The sequence below is a fragment of the Callithrix jacchus genome, chromosome 14 (assembly GCF_049354715.1).
Source record: "Callithrix jacchus isolate 240 chromosome 14, calJac240_pri, whole genome shotgun sequence".
In the NCBI taxonomy this organism is placed as follows: domain Eukaryota; kingdom Metazoa; phylum Chordata; class Mammalia; order Primates; family Cebidae; genus Callithrix; species Callithrix jacchus.
Genome location: NC_133515.1, coordinates 50492294 through 50519938, shown reverse-complemented (window position 1 = coordinate 50519938; position 27645 = coordinate 50492294). Strand labels below are relative to the sequence as shown.

The following is a 27645-nucleotide window of genomic DNA, read 5'->3' as shown; positions in this document are numbered from 1 at the left end:
AGGTGAAGTTGGAAAGGGTAAGGAGGAAACAGGCTATAATAGTAAATTTGGAGTTGATCCGAATTTACTTTCTTCCTTATATTAAATGCCTTTAAAGGTAAGAGATGAAATAAAAACCCCCTCAATCCCCAGATCTGCCCTACTGTACCTAGATGCTGGCTTCCATTACATACAGGTACGGAGTTCGAAAGCTAGTGGACTGCATTACTAAGAGAGAGACTGCAGTTCATTATCAGCAAACAGTAGAGAAAAAATGGATATTAAACTAGTTACTAATTCTTCAGTTAAACTGAGTATTACCTTTCAGAGTTATCACTTTGGAAGTGACTCTAGTGAGCCTACTATTACTCAAAATGTTTCCAAAGCAGTGTTCTTTGGAATCGCTTTCAGTTAGTTTTATGAGGCTTATTTTACAATTGTCATGTTACAGTTAAGCTTTTTCTTAACTAAAATACTTACTGTATTACAATAAGTAAACTGCAGCCTTCTCATTTGGAAATGTGAAGACTGGAATGTTTGTTTTAAAATACCAGTTAATGAATTAAATATTTATTTTGCATCTATTTAGCTTAATGTGTGGAATCTGCCTGCCTGTTTTCTTATTCTAATTTCTCAGCTTAGTAGCTAACTTAAACAAATTATCTAACTTCTCTATTTCTAAGATTCCCCCACCTATAAAATGGGTATAATAAAGTACCTACATCAGGACTGCTTTCAGGATACATTTACTCAATTATCTTAACACTGCAGTTGCTGCTTGCTGTTACCAGTGTATCTATCACTATACAAATTTCTATGGAAAAAAAACATATGATCTCTGACCTTATTTGGTAATCTCACAATATGAAATAAGTAAGTACTAAGCACAATAAATGGTTTATGAAGGAAAAACATTCAGATGTGGAGAAGTTACTACATAAGAGAAGGTATTCAAATTAGGACATGCAAATGGGTTAATATTTCACTGCAAGAAAAAAAGAAAAGATATGGTAAAGCAGGTACATACTTCCTCCAACACTGAGCATCTAAAGTTACCAACTTCTAGACTATACTAGAAAAATACAAATCATATTCCTCAATTTAGTTTTTATTCAGATACCAGTAATACTAATTTATGATAACTGCATAAGACAAGGTTGAAGTTTAGCTGTTTGTTGCTATAGAAAAATGTCTTATCATGTAAATTAAATATAGATGAAATTTTACAGAAGAAACCAAAAGACTGCACCTTTACTTACATATCAAAAGAAGACAACAGTTGAAATTCTATATTTCAGTTTGAGTCAATTTTATAATAATCTGTCAAAACTTTCTCCTGATAACAGAAACAGAAATAGAGAGTGGAGTATAGTTTTCATTATAATCTATACTGGCTATTTCTAAGAGGTAGAAAAACACCTTTTACTTGAAAAACTGATAGGTCCACTCCCCCATATCTTCACTAAGTTTGGAAGTCCTAAATTAATTTTTAAAAATTATACTGTTTCAAGGAGAATAAGTAAAATGAGCTCTGTGAAGAACTTCAAAGCCAAGAGTCAAGCCATTAATTCTCTGGGTTTGGACACGGGAAATTCTGAACATAGTACAGTATAGAGTCTATGACCTGGACTTCTCTTCCAGCTCCATACCCAATGATCCATTTCTAGGTCCAATGGTGGTGGGAGGACTGAGAAAAATGTACAAGATATTTCTCAAAATGCTCTGATGTACAAACAACACTGCTCTAGTTTCCCATTAAAAATCAGAGAACAAAAGAAAACAAAAGAAAAAGACATTCTCCTCCTACTTTATAAAGCACCCCTTTGTGGCCCCACAGGGAACCTATCATATAAGAATGGGGAACCAGGCCGGGCAGGTGGCTTACACCTGTAATCCCAGCACTTCAGGAGGCAGAGGTGGGCGGCTCACTTGAGGCCAGGAGTTCGAGACTAGCCTGGCCAACATGGCAAAACCCTATCTCTACTAAAAATAAAAAAAAAATTAGCTGGGCATGGTGGCACACGCCTGTAATCTCAGCTACTTGAGAGGCGGAGGCAGAGGTTGCAGTGAGTCAAGATCATGCCACTGTACTCCAACCTGGGCGAGAGAGTACGATTCCATCTCAAAAAAAACAAAAAACAAAAAACAAAAACAAAAGAAGAAGTGGTATGCAGCAGAAAATATGCAGGAATGGTAAAAGTGGTGATATCCAGACAAAGCAGGATCTGTATCCAGCAAACGCAGACATGCAGTCAAGGAGTGGCCTGCATCATCTGAAGAAATAGCAGCAATAATTTGCAAGTAATGGGTCCAGCAATGAGAATAAAATGACCAGTGTCCTTTAGTAGATGACTGAACTGGTTTATTAACAAAATGTCACAACTCTTGTAGATTAAGGAGGGGGCTTTGCAAGTGGTCATGCATTAGCGCGGTGGGGGGAAAGATAGTCAAATGTAGGTTATTCATCCTTCTTTTTTTTCTTAACTTCAAATATTTGCCAGGAAGACCATGTAAAACTAAAGAAAATTGATGGAGTAAATAAAACAAGTTTGTAGAAATCTATAATAATAACTAGATGGGCAAGGTGGGAGAGGACCATATCAATACCCTTGTTAGTCTTAAAGCTTTATACGCCATGCACGTTTTTTGAAAGACACAAGTTTTTTAAAGACTTCTAAACATCTTGAATCTCATTCAACTGTGCCACTAGTTAAAAAGAATGCTGGTAATTTCCTGGTTTGAAAAATCTGCCTGGAGGAAGTAGTCAAGACTGAGCTTGTATTATTCAAATATTGTATTTGTGCATAAATAGCTGTTTTGAAGGAGACAAGAAAATAATTTCAGAAGAATGCTGGGTTCCGCATTTTCAGAACGGGGTGTGTGTAGGGGTACCTATCAAAGTAAGGTAAGCAATGCTGCCCCACGTGACCTTGTACGTTTCTCTGAGCAGTAAAACCCAATGCACATGGCATAGAACTGTAATAAAAGTAACTGTACAGGGAGAAATGAAAGAACAAATGAATAAAATATAGAGCAAATTGTCCAACTATTAAATATTGAATCGGAAAAAGAATTATCCAAATGAAAAGAACAGTAGAATGAAAAACCTAAACAAAAAAGTCACCTGTAATGTAACTTCATTTATTTTTAAACACCTTTTCAACTTTTACAGTTTTTTCTTTAATTATACAAGGTAGTTGATGACAGTCTCAGAAGGCCATTTTGGATCCAAGCTTCCTACATGAGACAATAAACAGCATGATTTAAATTGAGCTTCACATAAATTTAGGATGACTGCTCTATTTATAGAGAAGACAATCTATGATTGCCCACATTTTAAGGACAGAGATGTGAGAATCCTAGAAAACCCCTTTTTACTTTCTCCTTACATCCTTAAAAAGTTTTTTCAGTGTTTAATACCTTCACTCCAATTTGGGCTACATTAGAGTAAATTAATATTTATTTGTCTTAAGAATAATTTTACCACATAGACTAAACTTTGAGAAAGTAACATGCAAAATAAAGATAGTTTCACTACTATACTGTTGATAATCTCCTCTTGAAAAAATGTTTTAGAAGTAGAGTTTACTTGCCACTGAATAAATCTGCAAAATACATGTACTCTGCCAGGGTAAAGTATGTAATTCCCTGGTTTCTAAAGTCAGCTATTTGGGCAGCCATGGGAAGGACAGGAAGCTTGAGGGCAAATAAAACCCAAATGTGAAACATGACAGCAAAGAAAGAATTAAGAAATAGAAGACATTGCTATTGCTAAGACATACCTAGACTATATCCTCATTATAACAAGGATAAATGCTGGCATGGCATCAATAAGATATTTTAGATGGCTGTGTATTAGCAGAAGACTGTGGATAGAACAAACGGCTCATTTGTACCTCACAGAGCATTATGAGATCTAAATATCAATTAAGTATCACAAACACTTTGAGCACTTTATGCATATGTTTACTGAGTCATGGATACACAGATTTATAGAATGGGCCTCTACTATCAAATATCATATAATCAGAGTAGCAGATAAATTAATCACAAAAACAATATGAAGTATGTGGTAAATGCTAATTTAGTAATATAAACAAAGGGCTGGGGGGTTCAAAGGGCACTTCAGGATTGTCAGATTTTGCTAGAGGGAGGGAGAGAGAAAGGAGGGAACAATATCCAAAACTGTAAATTAGAAAAATGCAAGGCTTATTTGAGAAATAATAAGCAATCTGTTTTGGTGCATAGGTAGAATACATAAATCTGGGCCATAATAAGGAAGTCTTCACCAAGCTCAGGAATTAGGACTTTATATTTGCTAGGTAGCTAATTAGGAATAATAAAGTTTCTGATCTGGGAAGATATTTTTAAAAAGAATAATGAATAGCTCAGAATTGTTGTAAGATTAACTGGTGGGTAGAATAATGGAGGAGTGAAGGAAGGTTTGAGGTGAGTGAACTGTCAGAAAGGTTAAAACAGACAACACTAATATTCAGTAAGAAGGACCTGAATTGGGATGTAGCAGTTGGAATATAAATAAAAAAAGGGATGTAAGTGATCTTTTGAAGAAAGAATCAGCAGCATACGGGCACTGATGATTTGTAAGAGACAGTGTGAGGGAGTGAGAGAGAAGAATCTGGAATGACCACCAATGGACGGGGATCTGGTTACTGTCCATATAGTGACCATTGCCTTGACCATGCCTTTACTGAACAGGCATGCCTGCATCATCATGTGCCCAGTAAATGGGTACCAGTGCATTCTATCTGTTCAGAATGACTGCCTCAACTACTCGACCCACACACCTCAATGTTCCTAGTTACTAACCTGGCTACTTGGTCTCCTGTTTTACTTCTGCCTTGCCCCTCAGTTTGTAGCTCTGGCTCTTCTTAAACTATGACTCAACTTCTTCATCCTGTCAAAGGACCCATGAATACTATTTTTCTTGGCCACACCCAGTTCGCAGGAACCCCTTACCCAGACTTGTTCCCATCTAGTTGATCCAAGTTTCGAGGCCAGGACTTGGATTGAAACACACACAGAAACAGGTTAGTCTAGAAGAAGAGCAAATTTTCTTAATGTTAGCAAGTCGAATTTTAGACTCAGTGGGATGTTAAGGCACAAGGAAATGCTCTGGTTAGATATGTCTAGTTGGTAGCTAGAAATACAGAAGAGGGGCCTGAACTACATAAAAACTACTTTGGAATTTTCTAAATAGAGAATAGAGTTAAAGCCAATGAATAAGATCAAAGAAGAAAAATAAAGTCAAGGATAGTCTGCTAATTCTCCAATTGAGTCAATTTAAAAAAAAAAGATAACATATTCTTAAGAAAGCCTTGAGCCGGGCACAGTGGCTCACACCTGTAATCCCAGCACTTTGGAAGGCTGAAACGAGTGGATCACCTGAGGTCAGGAGTTCCAAACCAGCCTGACCAACATGGTGAAAGCCTGTCTCTACTAAGTAAAATACAAAAATTAGCCAGGCATGGTGGTGGGTGCCTGTAATCCCAGCTCCTCGGGAGGCTGAGGCAGAAGAATTGCTTGAACCTGGGAGGCCGAGGTTGCAGTGAGCTGTGATTGCACCACTGCACTGCAGCCTGGGCAACAGAGCAAAACGCCATCTCAAAAAAAAAAAAAAAATTCTTGAAAGAAAAAAAAAGGGGTGTGTGTGTGTGTGTGTGTGTGTGTGTGTGTGAGAGAGAGAGAGAGAAGTGGTTATACAGTGATCAAACTTGTTGGTTTTGAATTTTAATGTAGAGATGACCTCAATATGATTTAATGAGAAGTAATGTTTTATCAAGTACATAGAGATTAAGTCTGCTAAAGGTGTGGTTCTACTGTTCTGAATGCTGGGCTCTAAGCCAAAAATGCCTTGATTCCAATTCCACTATGACAAACTTACTCCAAATCATTTAACCTCTGCCTCAATTTCCCCACCTGCAAAAATAGGAATAATGATATTGATCTACATTTATAAGGTTGTTTTAAGGATTAACTAATGCTGAACAATGCTTTGAAGATTAAAAATGCTGAACATTATTAGTGAGTATTGCATAACTGTCTGCAATACTAAAAATTTTATCCTTTAATTTTAAGCAAATAGTTATCAAATAAATATTCTAGCTCCTTTAGTACATTTACCTTCTAATGTTATTACTAAATTTATTATTGAATATGTATCTAGATCTTTTTTACAAGTGTTATGGCATATGAAGTTCTAAATCAGTTTGGAACCCTAGGACATTTTTTCAACCTAAATATTAAGTGTAAGTATTCAGGACATGTTTATCTGAAAATGAGCACTCACTACAAATATTCAATAAATGTCAGAGGTAATACTTTTAATTATAAAATTTCAGCTTTGACAAGTAACACTAAGCAATTAAATAATAGAAGCAAAATGCAAAAGCACAAAGCATTATGTTAAAAATACTATCTAAGTCTCTATTTTTAAAACAAGCTTTAGAACCAAAAAGTGTGCAAAACATGAAGAGAGAAAGCCAGGTTCAGTGGTTCACATCTATAATCTCAGGACTTTAGAAGGCTGAGGTGGAAGGATTGCTTTAAGCCAGGACTTCAAGTTCAGCCTGGGCAACACAGTGAGACCCTGTCTCTACAAAAAATAAACAAAAATTAGGCAGGTGTGGTGGCACCTGCCTCTACTCCTAGCTACTCAGGAGGCTAAGAGAGGAGGAACTGTGGAGTGCAATGAGCTATGGTCCTGCCACTACATTCCAGCCTAGGTGACAGAGCAAGACCCTGTCTCAAAAAAAAAAAAAAAAAAAAACCCTTTTAAATCCATTAGGCTCCTTCCTTTCCTTTTCTTTCCTTCCCCTTCCCTCTTCCCTCCTTTTTTCTTCCCCTTCCCCTCCCTCTTCTCTTTCTCTTCTCTCCCTCTCTCCCTCTCTCCCTCTCCCTCCCTCCTCCCCGCCCCTTTCTTGACAGGGAGTTTCACTCTTGTCACCCAGGCTGGAGTGCAGTGGCGCAATCTCAGCTCACTGCAACTTCTGCCTCCCAGATTCAAGAGATTCTCCTGCCTCAGCCCCCAAGTAGCTGGGATTAAAGGTGTGAGCCACCACATCAGGTTAATTTTGTATTTTTAACAGAGACAGGGTTTCACCATGTTGGGCAGACTGGTCTCGAACTCCTGACCTCAGGTAATCGGCCTGCCTCAGCCTCCCAAAGTCCTGGGCTTACAAATGTGAGCCACAGTGCCGGGCTGGTCTTTTCTTTCTTCTCAGGTTTTAAAATTACAATAGTAACACATACTTATTGTTCTTTAAAAAATGCAAACATACAGAAGTATTTTATGTAAAAATTAATGTGTTCTTCTCCCAGCTGCCCTCCTCACTCTGAAGGGAGCCACTGCACAGGGTGGCACATGGCCTTCCAGACTTTCTCAATGTGCCTACAATATGTGCACACCCATACCAGCTTGTTTGTTTTGTGTTTTTATAAGAATAAAATGTTATTATATATACAATTTTCTTTGTTCACTGAACACCACATCATGGGTACTCTGTTAGCACAAACAGATAGATCTACCTAATTTTCTAATAGCCACAATATGTTCCATTGAATAGTGACCATAATTGACTTATCCATTCTCTTAATAAACAATAATCTATTTCTAATTTTTGCCTTACAAATAATATAACCATAAAAATATATATTCACACTTTATATTTTGATAGGTACTGCCAAGTCAGTTTCCAAAATGATTAGTAAATTTACATTTCCACCCATAATATGACTGCACTTTTTCCTATATCCTCAACAGCATGCATTATTCAATTTTTAAGTTGTTGCTAATCTGGTAGGTGAAAATTTATCTTATATTGTTAAGTTTCATTTTTCCATTCATTAATAAGACCAGACATCTTTTCACAGATTTTTAAAACAATTTGTTCCCTCTATAAATTACCTGTTCCTGTATTTTGCCCATCTTTCTATTAAGTTCTTTATCCCTATGTGTGTATGAATGATATTAATCTATTGTTACATACTTTGGGCATGTTTAGTCATTTAAAATTTTTGTCACTAACATTATATACGAAGAGAATAAGAGAATGTAGAATTCAAATTAAAAAAAAAAACTGGGCATAACATAAAAAGCTCTTTAGACTCAATTAAACTAGTGCTTTGCAAAGTGTCAAAGATATTTAGACTCCAGCCAGACTGTGGTACTTCACGGCTGCGACCCACTGGTCACATGATGCTATTTCAACATGAAGCAAAAGGTGACAGATTTCTATGTTCCAAGAATATCTGTGCATCATTCTTACTAAAAGAGGTTAAAACAAATTCTATGCCTAGAAAGAAAAGCAGGAATCCCTTCACTTTCCTCAAATAAACTGTGGCAAAAATCTTTTAAAAATCTCCTGTTAAATTTGGCAAATATTTCTCTAGGGCACATTCAAATGGTTTAATTCACTTAAATAAATCTTGTCAGTTTAACATTTTCCATACTATAAGCAGTTTTGACATTTAGACAATTTATCAATAGCTTCTTCATTGTAGTCTGTTTCCTCTTCTTTCTACTCATTACATGCAACAAATTAAATTTCACTAATATTTAAAGATTGGTCCTGACCTTTGCATACTCATTTTCTAGGTTCCCATTAATATAAACATCTTGTTTGCTAATTCTCATTTTAAATATTTTGCTGCACACATTTTTCCATTATTCCAAAGAGACTTCTATCTAGTTGAAGTGCATTTTTTCCATGACCTCAAAAAATAACTGTAATAGTTTATATCAGGCACTACGGGGAAGTATGCTTGCATCAGCAAATATAATAATCAATATCATCATCTCTTACCACCTCCACTCAACACAGATACCCACTTTTCTGAGCTTCAAAAATATGATCTTAATTCTTCTTTTTAGGATATACCTCAACCACAACAATGAAAGGACAAGGAAAACAGAAATGTTAGCAATATAATAACAATAATTAATTGTAGACTAAAACTCTTTAAATATAATTTTATGCTATACTTGGATAGAAAAAAATATAACATTGAAGAGAAAATAAATTAAATTTCAGGAATAACTCCTAAACAGCTAAAATAAAGGCAAGAGAATGCTGAAATGCTCTTATCTAAACCAATGCTTAAATACCAAAATAACTTCTCAATTTAGGATTATTGTTTTGAAAAGCATATAAATCAAAGACTGTTATGAAGTGAGCAAGAATTAAAAGAAAGGAAAAGAAAGAAATCCTTTCTTTACAAATAGAAAAGGCAGTGGAAAATTTTGGAGTGGCCTGCAGCTATACCACCTCTACCTTGTCAGATTTCATTTGTCAACACTTTGATGACAGATTGCTACCCCCTCATCTGAAAAACAAACTCTAGTAACTGCTGAAAGAAATGGCTTCTTATAAAAACTGAAATATCTCATGCAACTTGATACTTGTATACTTTTAAAGCTTTCTTTTCCAAAAAAAGACCTGAAAAACTTTTTTCTATGGCTTCTAGAAAAACTTAGAAGCTAAAGAACCCTCCTAACATGAGGAAGAGAAAGGTGGGTAACATTTTTAAATACCTACTAAATGTACTTTATATTCACTATTTCATTTAATCCTCACAAAAGGCTTCTGAAATTATGTTCTAAGGTGGGAGGTGTGTGTGTGTGTGTGTGTGTGTGTGTGTGTGTGTGTGTGTGTGTGATATTTTGTTCGCGTATGCATAAAAACATTTTTCTGGGCAGGGAATAACAGTTTCTCGAAAGAGTCCATGTGCCTCCTCTGGCACAAATCAACTCTGACAGACTCTAAACCCCTTAATTTACAAATATGGAAACTGAAATCTATGGGGGTAATTTGCACAGATTCAATCATCTTGTTAGAGGAACAATTAGGACTAAAATTTCTGTCCACAGATTATCTGTGCAGTGGTCTTTCAACTCTATCTCCCTCTGCCTAAATGCTATGCTAAATGGAGCCTTTTGACCCCTGAGAAAAATGTCAGTTTAGACTTGTATAATTAATCCATGGAAAGGGTTATCTATGGAAACTATCTTCTGACCAACTTTTACTTCAATTTACTTCGCTTAGAAAGCTCTTGGAGAAAGTAAACTGAATGACTAGGGAGTATTTTAAATTAGTATAACAATACTTTATAAGTAAATTGATGTATATAAAATATCTGATTAAATTTTGTACTTACGCACTAAAGAATCTTCTCACTACTGCTTAGCAAACTTCATAGATGATATAAAAGCTCTGATACAAATTATTAACATTTATGGTTGACTGGTAAATAAATTAATGTCTTCCTGTTAAGTTATTGTGTTATATCACAGAAGATTTATTTCTATTTTGACTACTCTTATGTGGTAGTGACACCCTTTTAAGTTTTCAGCCCCTCAGTCTTTATGACAAGTTCTTAAGAAATGTAAACAAGCTCTAAATAGTCACAGTTTATAAGAGTTCTGCAGCAAAGTCTTTAATATTGTGATTGGATCTTCCTTCATAATCTTTCTTCCCTGATTAAGTGTTCTCAACTTTACTAATGGTTTGTCACAGAGTTCTTACTTATATAAAATTTTTAGTATTTTGTTTCAGTGGTTGAATAAAGAACCAAAGTAGATAACTTAGGAAAGAACAGCTTTTCTTACTGAAATGAAAGCCTGTGAATAATCACCAAGGTCCTTTGAGAAGGGATAGATTTCACTGCAATATATTTAACACAAGCATATATCATCACAGCTTAAAATGTTAATTCCCTAATATAGTAGGAAATTATTACCTGATATTTAAAAATCAGTAGAATGAAATAATGAAGATTCTAGATTATGATCATGTTTTGCCCTAAAGCCCAAATAAGTTTCAGATTAATAAAAAATGTTTCCTATGCTTTTTTATTCTATATTAACATATAGAAAAATGGAAAAGCATAATTGAAAATTTGTAGCAAATGATAATTGTTCAATAAATGTATTTTGCTTTCATGAATATTCAATATCCTTAAAATAATGAGTCTAATTTCAAAAATAACTAAACAAAAGAAGGAGTTTCACTGGATATCATTTTATCTTCTAATTATTTTTAGTATGGTTCAACCTACATTTACAAAGCATCTGCTAAGTGCAACCACCGAGCAGCACCATGCTAGGCATTCACAATATGATGTTAAGAAACCAAAGAACTTGTTCTTGAGGAGATCAAACTTAGTGGGGAGTGTAGGGATGGAGCAGAAAAATAATGAACACTATTACATCAGAGTATGGCAAATAAAATAGAACCATGTCCAGGAATTTAGTACAAATAAGAGAGTTATAACTTCTAGCATCTAACACAATCTCAATCACAACAAAAATAGAACTCATATATTCATTTTCAAAACTTGAAACTTCTTTAAAGAAAATGAATGCAAGCATGTGATCCACACAAATTTACTAATTCTAAAGTCACTGTAATTCACACTTGAGGGTTTCTCAAATTTTACATATCTTATAATTAATGTGTACATTTAATATGTGTTACTTTTTATCATCAAACTTGCATCTAAATAAACAATACCTTACAAACAATGGTAAATTAGTAGCAGTATATGCCAATGCTTCATTTCCTTTGGCAGTAAGACCAGCTCCAAATGACTTAGCAACATATACAAAGTCCTACATAGAGGACCATCCCCAAAAAGACAGGGGATTGAGTACATATACTTATATTCATTCTCTTACAAACTCTTGAGAAAATGATAAAGCAGTTTAAAATAAAAAACCTCAGAAGGCAAAAGAATTAGTGGCAAGATAACAAAATAGATGGCATCCAAATTTTGGAGGGTAAAAAGCAGATGGGCAAGAGGTAATTGACAATAGATCTGAGAAAGCAGAAAGGAAGTACCAATAGCAGAGTGGATGAAGTGAAAAAGCACATGTACTGGAACCCTAGAAAAGCTCAGAAACTGGAAGCACTAAGTACTTCTGAAGAAATAGCTGTGCTTAGAATTGAAAACAAAAGAACTGTTTGAAAGTCTATGGATATAATACTTAGAATTCTAGGTGCTCCTCCCTGCCAACACAGTTGGGCAATGAACTCTCCCTATCATAGAACAAAAATTAAAATGGACTACTGAGAGATTATATCAGAGCTTTATTTCTTAAGAAATAAAGCATTACTGAGAGTGGGAAGGCTATGCTGAAAAGAGGGAGAAAAGAACTCCTGGAAATAAAAGTATGAGAGCCAAAACAAAAGCAAACAAAAGAAGACTTGAAAAATGCTTTTAAGGAACTCTCCCAGAAGAAAAACACACAAAGAAAGAGAGATGAGGTTGGGTGATCAGTTGGAGTGATTCTCAGTCATACATTAGACTAAGACAAATAACAGAGACAATGGAAGGGAAGAAATTATGAAGAAATAATACAAGAAAATTTCCCAGAACTGAAGTACATGACTTTCTCTGTTGAAAGAAATCACTAAGTATCCAGTATAATGTATTACAAAAGAAATAATCCCTATCCAGATTATTGTGAAATATCAAAACAGTACAGATAAACAAAATACACTAAAAGTTTGCGGAGAAGGGAAAAAAAGATCACATAAAAAGGATCAGGGCATCAGACTTTCTGAATAACAACACTGGGAGTTATTAGAAGAAAAAGGAGTTTTACTTTCAATTTCTAAGGAAATTATTTCCTACCTATAGTTTTATATCTAGCCAAATTTTCACTTGAGAGTGAGATTAGAAAAAGAGATATTCAAGGGGCAAAGTCTCAAAAATAAACTATCATGCAATGTCGTTAAGGAAGTTACTCACCAAAGGATGAAATAAAAACCCAAGGAGGAGGATGATATGGAATCCAGGAAGGGAAAAAAATGGACAGAGAATTTGTTTGACAAACTGACAAAAGTAGGCTTCAGAAGGTGGGTACTAACAAACTCCTCCGAGCTAAAGGAGCATGTTCTAACCCAATGTAAGGAAGCTGAGAACCTTGATAAAAAGTGAGAGGAATTGCAAATTAGAATAACCAGTTTAGAAAAGAACATAAAAGACTCGATGAAGCTGAAAACACAGCACAAAAACTTCCTTAAACATACACAAATATCAATAGCGGAATCGATTAAGCAGAAGAAAGGATATGAGATTGAAGATCAACATAATGAAATAAAGTGTGAAGACAAGATTAGAGAAAAAAGAATGAAAAGAAACAAATAAAGCCTCCAAGGAATATGAGACTATGTGAAAAAACAAAACCTATTCCTGAAAGTAACAGGGAGATTGGAACCAAGTTGGAAAATACACTTCAGGATATTATCCGGGAGAACTTCCCCAACCTAGCAGGGCAGGCCAACATTCAAATTCAGGAAACACAGAGAAAGAAGCATTACACACAGAAAGAAACAATCAGTATTAACCTTTCTAAAAATATACCAAAAAGTAAAGAGCACCAACATAAAGAAGAATTTACATCATCGAATGGATCAAACAGCCAGTTAACATCAAATGGCAGTAACCCTAAATTTAAATCTACTAAATCCCCCAATCAAAAGACACAGCCAAAACCCAACGGCATGTTACATCCAGACCTGTTTCACATGCAAGGATACGCAAAGACTCAAAACAAAGGGATGGAGAAAGATTTACCAACCAAATGGAGAGCAAAAATAAATAAATAAAAAGCAGGAGTTGCAATTCTCATATCGGATAAAATAGATTTTAAAGCAACAAAGATATAGTGGTAAAAGGATCAATGCAACAACAAGAGCTAACGATCCTAACACCCAGATACATAGAGACTTAGACTCAATGAGACAGAAAATTAATAAGGATATCAAGGACTCGAACTCAGATCTGGAACAAGTAAACTTAATATTTATAGAGCTCTCCACTTCAAATACACAAAATATACATTCTTGTCAATACCACATCACACCTACTCATAGGTTTAAATGAAACATTGATTGGCCATTATTAATACCCATTTTTTTCAGAATAAAGCAATATTTCCATTCACCCTCCCTCTTTCTCTTCCTCTTTCTTCCTCTCCCTTGCTCATTTTTTTTTCTTTCCCTCTCTCAAAAAAAAGAAAAAAAAAAAAAAAAAGAAATCAACTTGTAAACCTCTAGATCCAGGTCGGCAATGTCTCTCTCATTGCTTGATTTCCTTCCTTCCTTCCCTTCCCTTCCCTCCCTCCCTCCCCCCTTCCTCCCTTCATCCCTTCTTTCCACCCTCCCTTCCTCCTTCCTGCCTTCCTCCCTTCCTCCTTCCCTCCCTTCCTGCCTTCCTCCCTTCCTCCCCTCCCCCCCCAAAAAAAAGAACACTATAAAGATACTCCTCAAGAAGAGCAACCCCAAGACATATAATCGTCAGATTCACCAAGGTTGAAATGAAGGGAAAAATGTTAAGGGCAGCCAGAAAAAAAGATTGGGTTACCCACAAAGGAAAGTGCATCAGACTAACAGTGGATCTCTCTGAAGGAACCCTACAAGCCAGGAGAGAGTGGAGGCCAATATTCAACGCTCTTAAAGAAAAGAATTTTCAATCCAATATTTCATATCTGGCCAAACTAAACTTCATAAGTGAAGGAGAAAATAAAATCCTTTACAGAAAAGCAAATGCTGAGAGATTCTGTCACCACCAGGCCTGCCTTACAAGAGCTCCTGGTGGAAGCACTAAATATAGAAAGGAAAAGCCGGTACCAGCAACCGTAAAAACAAACCAAAACGTAAAGACCATCGACACTATGAAGAAACTGCAACAACTAATGGGCAAACTAACCAGCTAGCATCATCATGACAGGATCAAATTCACACATAACAATATTAACCTTAAATGTAAACTGGATAAATGCCTGAATTAAAGGCACAGACTGGCAAATTGGATAGTCAAGACCCATTGCTGTGGTGTATTCAGGAGACGCATCTCATGTGCAGACATACATGGGCTCAAAATAAAGGGATAAAGAAATGTTTACCAAGCAAATGGGAAGCAAAAAAAAGTAGGATTTGCCATCCTAGTCTCTGACAAAACATATTTTAACCCAACAAAGATGTAAAAAGACAAAGAAGGGCGTTATATAATAATAAAGGGATCAATGCAACAAGAAGAGCTAGCTGTCCTAAATATATAACCACCCAATACAGGAGCACCCAGATTCAAAAACAAGTTCTTAGAGACCTACAAAGAGACTTAGACTCCCACACAATAATAGTGGGAGACTGTAACACCCCACTGCCAATATCAGACAGATCAACAAGACAGAAAATAAACAAGGATATTCAGGACTTGACCTCACCTCTGGACCAAGCAGACCTAATAGACATCTACAAAACTCTCCACCCCAAATCAACAGAATACACATTCTTTTCAGCACCACATAGAACTTTTTCTAAAATTGACTACATAATTAGAAGTAAAACATTCCTCAGCAAATGCAAAAGAATGCAAATCATAACAAACAATCTCTCAGTCCACAATGCAATCAAAATAGAACTCAGGATTAAGAAACTAACTCAAAACCATACAACTTCATGGAAACTGAACAACTGGCTTCTGAATGTCTACTGGATAAACAATGAAATGAAAGGAGAAATAAAGATGTTCTTCCAAACCGAGAATGAGGACACAATGTACCAGAATCTCAGGGACACATTCAAAGCAGTGTCTAGAGGGAAATTTATATAAATGCCCACATGAGAAGTGAGGAAAGATCTAAAATCGACACCCTATTGTCAAAATTGATAGAGCTAGAGAAACAAGATTTTAAAAACTCAAAACCTAGCAGAAGACAAGAAATAACTAAGATCAGAGCAGAACTGAAGGAGATAGGCACAAAACCCATTCAAAATATCAATAAATACAGGAGCTGGTTTTTAGAAAAGATCAACAAAATAGACCACTAGCCAGATTAATACAAAAGAAAAGAGAAGAATCAAATAGATGCAATGAAAAATGATACAGGGGATAATACCACCGATTCCACAGAAATACAAACTACCATCAGAGTTTACTACAAACAATTCTATGCACATAAACCAGTAAATCTGAAAGAAATGGATAAATTCCTTGACACTTGCACCCACCCAAGACTAAACCAGGAAGAAGTTGAAACCATGAATAGACCAATAACAAGGGCTGAAGTTGAAGCAGCAATTAATAGCCTACCAAACAAAAAAACTCCAGGTCCAGATGGGTTCACAGCCAAATTCTACCAGATATACAAAGAGGAGCTGGTACTATTCCTTTTGAAACTCTTCCAAACAATACAAAAGGAGGGACTCCTCCCTAACTCATTTTACGAGACCAACATCATCCTGATACCAAAACCCGGCAGAGATTCAACAAAAAAAGAAAACTTCAGGCCAATCTCTATGATGAACATTGATGCAAAAATCTTCAATAAAATACTGGCAAACCGATTACAACAGTACATCAAAAAGCTTACCCATCACGATCAAGTAGGCTTCATCCCAGGATATAAGAATAGTTCAACATACACAAGTCTGTAAATGTAATCCATCACATAAATAGAACCAAAAACAAAAACCACATGATTATCTCAATAGATACAGAGAAGGCCTTCGACAAAATTCAACAACCCTTTATGTTAAAAAATCTCAATAAACTAGGTATCAGTGGAACGTATCTCAAAATAATAAAAGCTATTTACAACAAACCCACAGCCAATATCATACTGAACGGGCAAAAACTGGAAGCATTCCCTTTGAAATCTGGCACTAGACAAGGATGCCCTCTCTCACCACTCCTATTCAATATATTATTGGAAGTTCTAGCTAGAGTAATCAGGCAAGAAAAAGAAATAAAGGGTATTCAGTTAGGAAAAGAGGAAGTCAAATTGTCTCTATTTGCAGATGACATGACTGTATATTTAGAAGACCCCATCACCTCAGCTCAAAATCTCCTGAAACTGACAAGCAACTTCAGCAAAGTCTCAGGATACAAAATTAATATGCAGAAATCACAAGCATTCCTATACACCAATAATAGAGTAAAAGAGAGCAAAATCAAGAGGGAACTGCCATTCACAATTGCTGCAAGAGAATAAAATACCTAGGAATACAACTAACAAAGGATGCAAAGGACCTCTTCAAGGAGAACTACAAACCACTGCTCAAGGAAATAAGAGAGGACACAAACAGATGGAAAAACATTCCATGCTCATGGTTAGGAAGAATCAGTATCATGAAAATGGCCATACTGCCCAAAGTAATTTATAGATTCAGCACTCTCCCCATAAGCTACCAATGACCTTCTTCATAGAACTGGGAAAAAAAACACTTTAAACTTCTTATGGAACCAAATGAGACCCTGCATAGTCAAGACAAACCTGAGCAAAAAGAAGAAAGCTGGAGGCATCAAGCTGCCTACCAACCAAGAAAAGCCCAGGACCAGATGGATTCACAGCCAAATTCTACCAGAGGTACAAATAGTAAGAGCTATTTATGACAAACCCATAGCCAGTATCATATTGAATGGGCAAAAGCTAGATGCATTCCCTTTGAAAACCAGCACAAAACAAGGATGTTCTCTCTCACCACTCCTAATCAACATGTATTGGAAGTTCTGGCCAGGGCAATCAAGCAAGAGTAAGAATAAAGGGTATTCAAATAGGAATAGAGGAAGTAAAATCATCTCTGTTAGCAGATGGTTTGACTGTATATTTAGAAAACCCCATCATCTGGCCAGTACGGGGGCTCACATCTGTAATCGCAGCACTTTGGAAGCCCAAGGCGGGCAGATCACAAGGTCAGGCATTCAAGACCAGCCTGCTAAGTATGGTGAAACCCTGTCTTTACTAAAAATACAAAAGAAATTAGCCAGGCATGATGGCAGGTGCACATAGTCCCAGCTACTTGGGAGGCTGAGGCAGGAGAATTGCTTGAAGCCGGGAGGCAGAGGTTATAGTGAGTGAGATCACACCATTGCACTCCAGTCTGGGTAACAGAGAGAGACTCTGTCTCAAGAAAAAAAAAAAAAAAAAAACCACCATTGTCTCAGCTCAAAATATCCTTAAGTTGATAAGCAACTTCAGCAAGTCTCAGGATACAAAATCAATGTGCAAAAATCATAAGCATTCCTATACATCAATAATAGACAAACGGAGAGCCAAATCATGAGCAAACTCCCACTTACAATTGCTACAAAGAGAATAATATACCTAGGCATACAACTTACAAGGAATGTAAAGGACTTCTTCAAGGAGAACTACAAACCACTGCTCAAGGATATAACAGAGGACACAAATAAATGGAAAAACATTTCAGGCTCATGGATAGGAAGAATCAGTATCATGAAAATACAAAACTGATGGGCTGCCAACATTCAGCATTAATTTAGGAGTTACATGCTCTGTAGTTCCAAAGTAATTTACAGATTCAATGCTATTCTCATCAAGCTACCATTGACTTTCTTCACACAATTATCAGAAAACTACTTTAAATTTCATATAAAATCAAAAAAGAGCCCACATAGCCAAGATACTCCTAAGCAAAAAGGGCAAAGCTGGAAGCATCACGCTACCTGACTTCAAACTATACTACAAGGCTACAGTAACCAAAACAGCATAGTACTGGTACCAACGTAGATATATAGACCAATGGAACAGAACAGAGGCCACAGAAATAACCCCACAAATCTACAACCACCTGATCTTTGATAAATCTGACAAAAACAAGCAATGAGGAAAGGATTCCCTATTTAATAAATGGTGATGGGAAAACTGGCTAGCCATATGCAGAAAACTGAAACTGGACCCCTTCCTTACACTTTACACAAAAATTAACTCAAGATGGATTAAAAATTTAAACATAGACCTAAAACCATAAAAACCCTAGAAGAAAACCTAGGCAATACCATTCAGGACACAGGCATAGGCAAAGACTTCATGACTAAAACACCAAAAGCAATGGCAACAAAAGCCAGAATTGATAAATGGGATCTAATTGAACCAAAAAGCTTTTGCTGAGCTAAAGAAACTAGCATCAGAGTGAACAGGCAACCTACAGAATGGGAGAAAATTTTTGCAATCTATCCATCTGACAAAGGGCTAATATTCAGAATCTACAAAGAACTTAAACAAATTTATAGGGGGGGAAAAAAACCCCATCCAAAAGTGGGTGAAGGATATGAACAAACACTTCTTCAAAGAAGATATTTATGCAGTCAACAAATATTTTAAAAAGCTCATCATCACTGGTCATTAGAGAAATGCAAATCAAAACTACATTGGGATACCATCTCATGCCAGTTAGAATGGTGATCATTAAAAAGTCAGGAAACAACAAATGCTAGAGAAGATGTGGAGAAATAGGAATGCTTTTACACTGTTGATGGGAATGTAAATTAGTTCAACCATTGTGGAAGACAGTGTGGTGATTCTTCCAGGATCTAGAACCAGAAATACCATTTGACCCAGCAAGCCCATTACTGAGTACATACTCAAAGGATTATAAATCATTCTACCATAAAGACATGTACACACATACATTTATCGCAGCACTATTCACAACAGCAAATACTTGGAACCAACCCAAATGTCCATTAATGCTAGACTAGATAAAGAAAATGTGGCACATATACACACAGAATACTATGCAGCCATAAATAAGAATGAGTTGATGTCCTTTGCAGGGACATGGATGAAGCTGGAAACCATCATTCTCAGCAAACTAACACAGGAACAGAAAACCAGACACTGCATGTTCTCACTCATAAGTGGGAGTTGAACAATGAGAATATACAGGCATGGGGAGGGGAACATAACACTCTGTTGCCTGTCGTGAGATGGGGGCAAGGGGAGGGATAGCATTAGGAGAAATACCTAGTGTCCATGATGGATTGATTGCAGCAAACCACTGTGGCACATGTATACCTATGTAACAAACCTGCACGTTCTGCACATGTAACCCAGAACTTAAAGTATGATTAAAAAATTAAAAAAGAAAGAATCCAGGAAATAAGGGATTCAACACAAGAACAAAGAAAAAAGAATTTACAGAATAATGATGAAAGGAAATCCTACATCTGCATCTCATGAGGAAGACAGCAAATTCAGGTTTAAGCAGAAGAGGAAATAACTTTCAGGGAGGTAATTTCAAGAAAAAATAAAATGTACACAGTAATTAATAGAGGCCTGAAGCTTCTGAACTTACATAAAGAAGACTTATACTTCTGGGGAAGTTGGGAATGAAGAAATAATAGGTCTATATTAAAAAGCATATTTAAAAAGTAAAAGCAATTATTTACCACAGAGAAAACAAAAAGTACAAAAATATAATTATAATATGCTACATGATCACGAGCTTTGAATATTTACGTCGTTAGAAAAACGTAAACATACAATATTGATTAACCAAAAATGGTGGTGTAATCATATTGGAGGGGAGAAAGGAAATATGTATGGGAGAGGATGAGTGCTGAAGTAAGTGTCGTTGGGGCTCAGATCACTAGACCCCAGAGTCTGGCACTCTGGCATGCTGAGCACTCTGAAGGAGATTTGAAGGCCTCTGAAGCAAAGTATCTCAGATGTTCTACTGTCCTCCTGTCTCCCTCTTTTCCCCAAAAAATGATTCACAGAAACCAGATCTGTGAATTCCTCTTCTCCAAGTGTCATAGACACTAGAATTCCTCTCCCTCAAAGCAAGCCATAAATCCTAGAAAGGTTAGTCTCTCCTTTCTCTCTTGAAGACCCTCATTCCACAGGGGTCCTGCCCCATACCTCTGAAGAAGAAATGCTACACAGAGAGGCAAGATGAATCTGAACAGACAAGGCTTGCTGGTTTCCCCCATCAGTCTATTACCATTTTTCCCCGCAGTGTCCAGTCACATTTCTACAAACTGTCCACTTCACTGAACCTAGGCATAAAAATAGATAGTTTTCCCTGGATCTTTGGGTCTTCATTTCTGAAGGCTCTTGTGTCACATAAGACTTTTGTTAAATAAATTTACTATGCTTTTCTCTTGTTAACCTATCCTTTATTAAAGGAGTGTTGGCTGTAACTCTTACAATGGGTGAGGAAAAGTATCACCCCTTGCATTTAAAGATGCTCAATAAAAGGTTTAATACTGTTACAGAGAAATGGTCAATTCCTACAGAGTTAAATTCTCTTTTTTCAAAGTAAGAATAGATTAAAAATTAAAAATTTTTAAATGATGAAATAAGTACATGCACATTGTTTATAAACATGGAAGCAAATACCAGAAGAAATAACTAAAAAACTGAAATTGGTTGCCTCTGGAGAGAGCTGGGAAAGATGAATGCTGTTGCTAGTTATGAGCCTTATAAAACTCTTTGACTTTTTACACTATATACGTGGGCTATTTTTTAAAGTGACCCACTTCCTACCAAGTTCACTCAGAACACATCTGCAGATGGGAATAGCAGTAAACAATGAGTAAATGCCTCATCCTAGGTGTTTTGCCCTCTCCTGTGCTAATACCTTTAATGTCTTGGTGAGCATCCTTTTTTCTTACTTCAAATTGACAGTCTGTTTAACTACACGGTTTGCACCATTGATATAGCTAATCATATTACCCTGACAGGCACTTTGAATGAAAGAATATTTTCTATTAGAAGTGCAACTAGGATTTTTTCCAGGATAATTCGGCACTTTGGTTTTGCAACATTCCGTGATGTCACCTGGCGTTTAAAAATAGGTATAAAATTTCTGGGCTGCCCACAGTTAGCATTTATTATTTAGCAGTTACATGCTCTGTAGAATGGCAAGCTAAGTTATAGCTCTTGATAGACGTGAAACACCTAAATACAGATATAGAGTTCAGGAGTTTGATCTGGAATGAAAATATGGGTTTAGGAGCCAACCATGCAATTGAAGCCACAGAGGTGGAAAGAGAATGGAAGCTAGAGGATTCTCAAGACAAAGAAAGGATTTATATTTTAAGACAGAATAGATATGAACTATCAATTATTCTTACCACTCGTGTATTTGCAACCTCTCTTCCCATATCCTCCTTTCAAGAGAAATTAGACAGGGCCAGAGCTGCAAATAACACAGAATCATAATTGGTTTTGGTGCTAATTCAGACTGCAGTTGTCTGTAGATTGTCACAGTTGGTGCCAGCCAACAAGAAGGTGCCTAGGTATTCAAAGACGGGTTTGCTATTTTTTCAACAGGTAATAAATATTGTATGTCAGTTATTTTCTAATTAGACGTACATATTTTAACTATAAAATAGTTTAATATATTTATACATCAAAAGCTTTATAGTAAGCTATACCAGAGGTATATTGATTTCTTCTGGAACAGCTTAATACATATGAGTGTGTGGTAGATGTGGCACAAGCACTGATAACCATACATTCTCTTTTGATCCAATTTATACTTACGTAAAGTACCTATTTATAAAATTGATATCTTACATAACTATAAAATTGATAGTTATTTCAAATATAAACTTTATGGTGTGACTTGCACGCTATCCAATATATGGCACACTTACAAGTACTTTCCATTAAAGATGCTCAATAAAAGGTTTAATACTGTTACAGATAAATGGTCAATTCCTAAAATAAAAACTACATTTGTGTGAAGTATTGTTAACCTCCTAGTTATAATTTAAATAACTGATTATGCTAGGAAAAGTGCAACTTGCCTTTAGAAATTGCATTTATTTGTTTCTAAACATTGGCAAATTTGGAAAATCTCCAAAAGTTTTAATATTACTCATTTTCTGTTTGATATAGAAGAAACTTCTCTTCAGTTATTTATAGAGTGCCTACTACATGCTGAGTGCTTTATGTGCACTTTCTCATTTAGATTTTATAATCACTGCTGGGTGCAGTGGCTCATGCCTATAATCCCAGCACTTTGGGAGGCCAAGGCAGGTGGATCACTTGAAGCCAGGAGTTCAAGACCAGCCTGGTCTACATGACGAAACTTCGTCTATACCAAAAATAAAAATTAGCTGGGCATGGTGGCACATGCCTGTAATCCCAGCTTCGAGAGGCTGAGGCAGGAGACTGGCTTGAACCCTGGAGGCAGAAGTTGCAGTGAGCCAAGATCATGCTATTGCACTCTAGCCTGGGTGACAAAGCCAGACTCCATCTCAAAAAAAAAAAAAAAAAGGTTTTATAATCGCCATATGAGGTAGTATTTCCTTACTTTATAAAGTAGAAAAGTGCTGGAGCTATATTTTTAACACTAATCTGTCTAATTCCAAAGCCCATCATTTTGTCACTACATTATTCCTTCAATGTAAGGTATTTAGAACAATTTTTTTATTGATACATAATAGACATATTTTGGGGTACATGTGATATTTCAATATATTCATTTATGTGTAATAATCAGGTTAAGGTAAATGGAATACCCATCACCCTCAAAATTTATATTTTCTTTATGCTGAGAACACTCAAATTATTCTCTACTAGCTATTTTGAAATATACAACAGATTATTGTTTAGTCATACTACTGGTTTATTAAATATCAGTCTTATTTCTTCTACCTACTTTTATTTTTAAAGTTCTGACTGCTTTGCCTCAAAATGGAGCTGCTACAGCCCTGTGAGGCTCAGAGCCTTCATTCACAGATGCCTATCACCTCTGACCAGAGTGAGAGGGGTAACCAGCAACTATGTTTTGAAGGCACTCAAACAGCCTATGTGGAAGCCTATGCGAAGAGGAGCAGATAATGGACTCTTGCCAGTGACCACCACATCTTTGTCAGCCATGTGAATGAGCCACCTTGGATGGAAATCCACCAGCTCCAGGTAAGCCTTCAGATGACTGCCACCTCATAAGAAATCTTGAGCCACAATGGCCTACCTGGTCTATTCTCAAGTATCTTACACACAGAAACTGTGAGGATAATACTTGTTTTTTTTCAAGTTCTGATATTTTTTTAAAATATGGGTAATGCATTTTAAATGTGAGCCACCTTCCCACTCTTATCACAAACTTTTTCCTTTCCCAGCAACATGGAGTACATGCTAACTACATACAAATGCTCACTCTTTTATTAAGGGGGATGGGGACAGGAAGATAAACAGGGAGGTAGGGAAGAAGGTGGGAGGAAGAACAAAAGAGGAAAAAAGAAATATAAAAACCCTTTCAAGTCCATCTCAATATGTGTCACCACTTCATGTCCTCTTTTCCCTTATTGGATCTGCTCCTCTAAAATACACCATCCTATTCTATTTTTTCATCTCTACTATTACCACTCTAGTTTATGCCCTCATCTTATCTTGCCTAGAGCACTTCAGTAGCCTTCTGACTAGACTTCCGTTTTGACTTCTGAGTCCCTATAACCCATTTCCCATAAAAATATAACACTATTTTTATATGTTCATATATTATGTATAATATTTTTAAATATATTTTAAATATATGAATTAGATCATTTTGTTTGTCAAAGCCCCTTCAAAAGATTGTCATTGCCTATGTCTCAAAGTTCTTATACTGGCTTATATACCCATGTGAGATTGCCTCTATCTCTTCTACATAATCTCTCTTTATTCCCCTGAGAAAGGCAGATTGGGGTGAAATTATAAAGAACCTAGGATAAAATGCAGTTAGTCTAAAATGTATCCCATAGACTAATAGTTTTCAAACTTTTTTTTCTGGCAGAACACTTTTTCCTATAACAAAACATTATATATGACTCCAATATATAAAACTTGTACAAGTAGAGACTGGTTGAAGCAAGGTCCAGGGCCCCATTCCAACCACTAACACAAATTGTTCCCTAAAGCCAGAGGTTAGATGCATGGAGCCATCCTTTATTTCTTAATTTCTAGCTGTATTGAACATATAGGATGTACCTTCTATGTCTCAACTTCCCTGTCATATTTTGTCTTTTAGCTTTAAATCTGTAAATATTTGACTTTTATGTCATATTACTATTTTAGTCTGTAGCTAAATCTGTTACATTGTTTTGCTGTATCTCTATGTACACACACACACACAGAGCATTATTTTTGTGTTTTTTTTTTTTTTCTTTTGTTTGAGATGGAGTCTCACTCTGTCTTATCTAGGCTGGGATAAAGTGGTGCAATCTCAGTTCACTGCAGCCTCCGCCTCCTGAGTTCAAGGGATTATCCTGTCTCAGCCCCCTGAGTAGCTGGGACTAGAGGTGTGTGCCACCGCACCCAGCTAATTTTATATTTTTAGTAGAGACAGGGTTTTACTATGTTGGCCAAGCTGTTCTCTAACTCCTGACCTCAGGTGATTTACCCACCTCAGCCTCCCAAAGTGCTGGGATACAGGTATGAGCCATTACTACTTTTAATTTCAAAGACCTCTTTCTGATGTTCAGAGGGAAGGCATTGGGAGTGGACAGAAAGAAGACATAAATCCTGGGCTGAAGGGGAAGGAAGCTGGGAACACTGCACAGGGCTACCAACACCAGGACTTGTTCCTGGTTCCCAGTGACTCCTGGAGATGGGGTGAGTTGAGCAGGTGAGAAGCCATCTGCTCTCACCAGGGACCTCTGGAATTCTGATAGCAGGAGGCCCCACCACCCCCACAGACACTTGAGCTGGCAGGGAGAGCTGCTTAGCGGAGTGGTAGGGGCAGAACTAAAGCCAGTGGGGAGCCCACAGGGTTTGGGGTGGGGAGCATCTGTAGTGGAGCATAGCCACAGATGCCCATAACCCCAAGGCTCGCCAGGAACCCCTAGGAGACTTTAGCCTTGGGAAAACTGCAGACCTGAACACTGCAAGGACAGTCTTGCCCATGAGACAGGGCCAGTCCAATCTGAGCACCTACTTCACCTGGCCTCTCCTGGGGCCCCAGCCTTACCATGCCTGCTTAAAGTGCAGCCTCAGATGTCTAGCTAGGCTACCACATGGGGTCACATCATAGCTCTTGCAGGGGTGAACTGGATCTGACCATTAGGGCACTCCAGCAGAGAAGCCTGCACAAATGCACACCAACCTGACCATGGCCACCTCCCACTACAGACTCTCCTTTGCCCATGGCCACACCCATATCACTTTGCTGGTGCATGTGCATATGGGCAAACCTCATCTCCCACTCACTGCCAGTGCATGGTGCACATGCACCCCACTGTACCACTGCTATTAGCATGTGTACATCCTGCCACCCACCTCCATGCTATTATTGGTCAACCTAAAGACACACCAGGAGACCAGCGGCCTCAGCCCCCAAACCGCACCATCATTGCACCAGCACGTTCATGCACAAAGAGACCACCAGCCTTTTTTCCAATAGCACGTGCGCCTATACCAACAGGACCGTTACTGTAAACCTACACACAGAGACCAGAAACGCTGCCCTCTACCCTGCAGAGCCACTGCAACCCGCATGAACATGGGCATGGAGAGCGCCAGCCCCACACCTGCCAGTGCCCCCACCTCTATAACAATACCACCACTGTTGCAAATGCCCACAGCAAGGCTGGCACTCCTGCACCTGCCAGTGCCCTGCCAAAGCCTAGGAGAGTATACTCTGCCATGTGGCCGGCAAATGCAAACAAGCATGGATCCCACTGCCACTGCCCAATGAAGAGCTTTGGCTGGCATCATCATTAGCCCCACCTCAGCGCCTCCAGCACAAAACACCTCAGCCCCTCCAGCACAGAAGTTTCCTAACCTCAAGGAGTGAGAGAACAAAGCTGGGAGCCTGATACCAGCTCCTCAGAGTTAGAGCATGCAGCCCAGGAGTCAGGAGCTAAGCCTTGGGCCCCTAAAATTATCCAGAAGTCAACTGAACCCACCTTAAACAAGACAAATCCCCAAGGACATTAAGGAGGATAAAAGAAAAAAAAAACATCAAAAGAGCCGCAACTTCAAAGACTGAAAAAACATGAGCCTACAAAGATGAGAAAGAATCAGCACAAAAACTCTCGCAATTCAAAAAAAAATCAGTGTCTTCTCACCTCCAAATCACTGTACTAGTTCCCCAGCAATGGTTCTTAACCGAGCTGAACTGTCTAAAATGACAGATACAGAATTCAGAGTATGAATAGGAACAAAGATCACCAACATTCAGGAGAAAGTCAAAGACCAATCCAGGGAATATAAAGATTACAATAGAACAATACAGGAGCTGATGGGTGAAATGGCCATTGTAAGAAAGACCGAACTGATCTGCTAGAGCTGAAAAATACACTATAGGAATTTCATAACTAAATCACAACTATTAACACATGAATCAACCAAGCTGAGGAAGGAATCTCAGAGCTTGAAGACTGGTTCTCCAAAATAATTCAGTCAAACAAAAATAAAGAAAAAAGCAAATAAAAAGAGTGAACAAAACCTCCAAGAAATATGGGATTTTGTAAATTGACCAAATCTACAACTCACTGGCATCTCTGAAAGGGAGAAAGAGAAACCTAGCAACTTGGTAAACATGTATCAGGATATCATTCATGAAAATTTCCCCAACCTGTCTAGAGAGGCCAAGAATCAAATTCAAGAAATGCACTAAACAAGAAGAGCATCCCCAAGACAAGTAATAATCAGGTCCTCCAAGGTCAAAATGAAAGAAAAAAATGTTTAAGGCAGCTAGAGAGAAGCAGCAGGTCACCTAGAAAGGGAACCCATTCAGGCTAACTGCATATCTGTCAGCAAAGGCCCTTCAAGCCATAAGAGATTGGATGCCTACATTAAACATTTTTAAAGAAAATAATTTTCAGCCAGGTGTGGTAGCTCATGCCTGTAATCCCAGCACTTTGGGAGGCCAAGGTGGGTATATCACCTTAGAACAGGGGTTT

The 27645-nt window shown here is 37.3% G+C and overlaps 1 protein-coding gene and 1 pseudogene across 33 annotated transcripts in view; both read right to left on the bottom strand.

The window, feature by feature from the left end:
• The window catches only part of WDPCP (WD repeat containing planar cell polarity effector), a 559060-nt gene that overhangs the window by 454400 nt on the left and 77015 nt on the right, over nt 1-27645 (bottom strand). For 4 of the 33 annotated variants that reach the window (XM_035272444.3, XM_078349201.1, XM_078349199.1 and 1 more), the window contains exon 2: nt 21886-21950. The exons of 28 other annotated variants lie outside the window; for them this stretch is intronic. In XM_035272444.3, coding sequence (XP_035128335.1) covers nt 21886-21915 — 30 coding nt within the window. In that variant the 5' untranslated portion in view covers nt 21916-21950. Of the gene's footprint in view, nt 1-1238; nt 1258-21885; nt 21951-27645 lie in introns of those variants that run through there. One more of the 33 variants, XM_078349200.1, reaches the window with a different exon arrangement.
• LOC144579286 (uncharacterized) lies at nt 25632-26584 on the bottom strand (annotated as a pseudogene).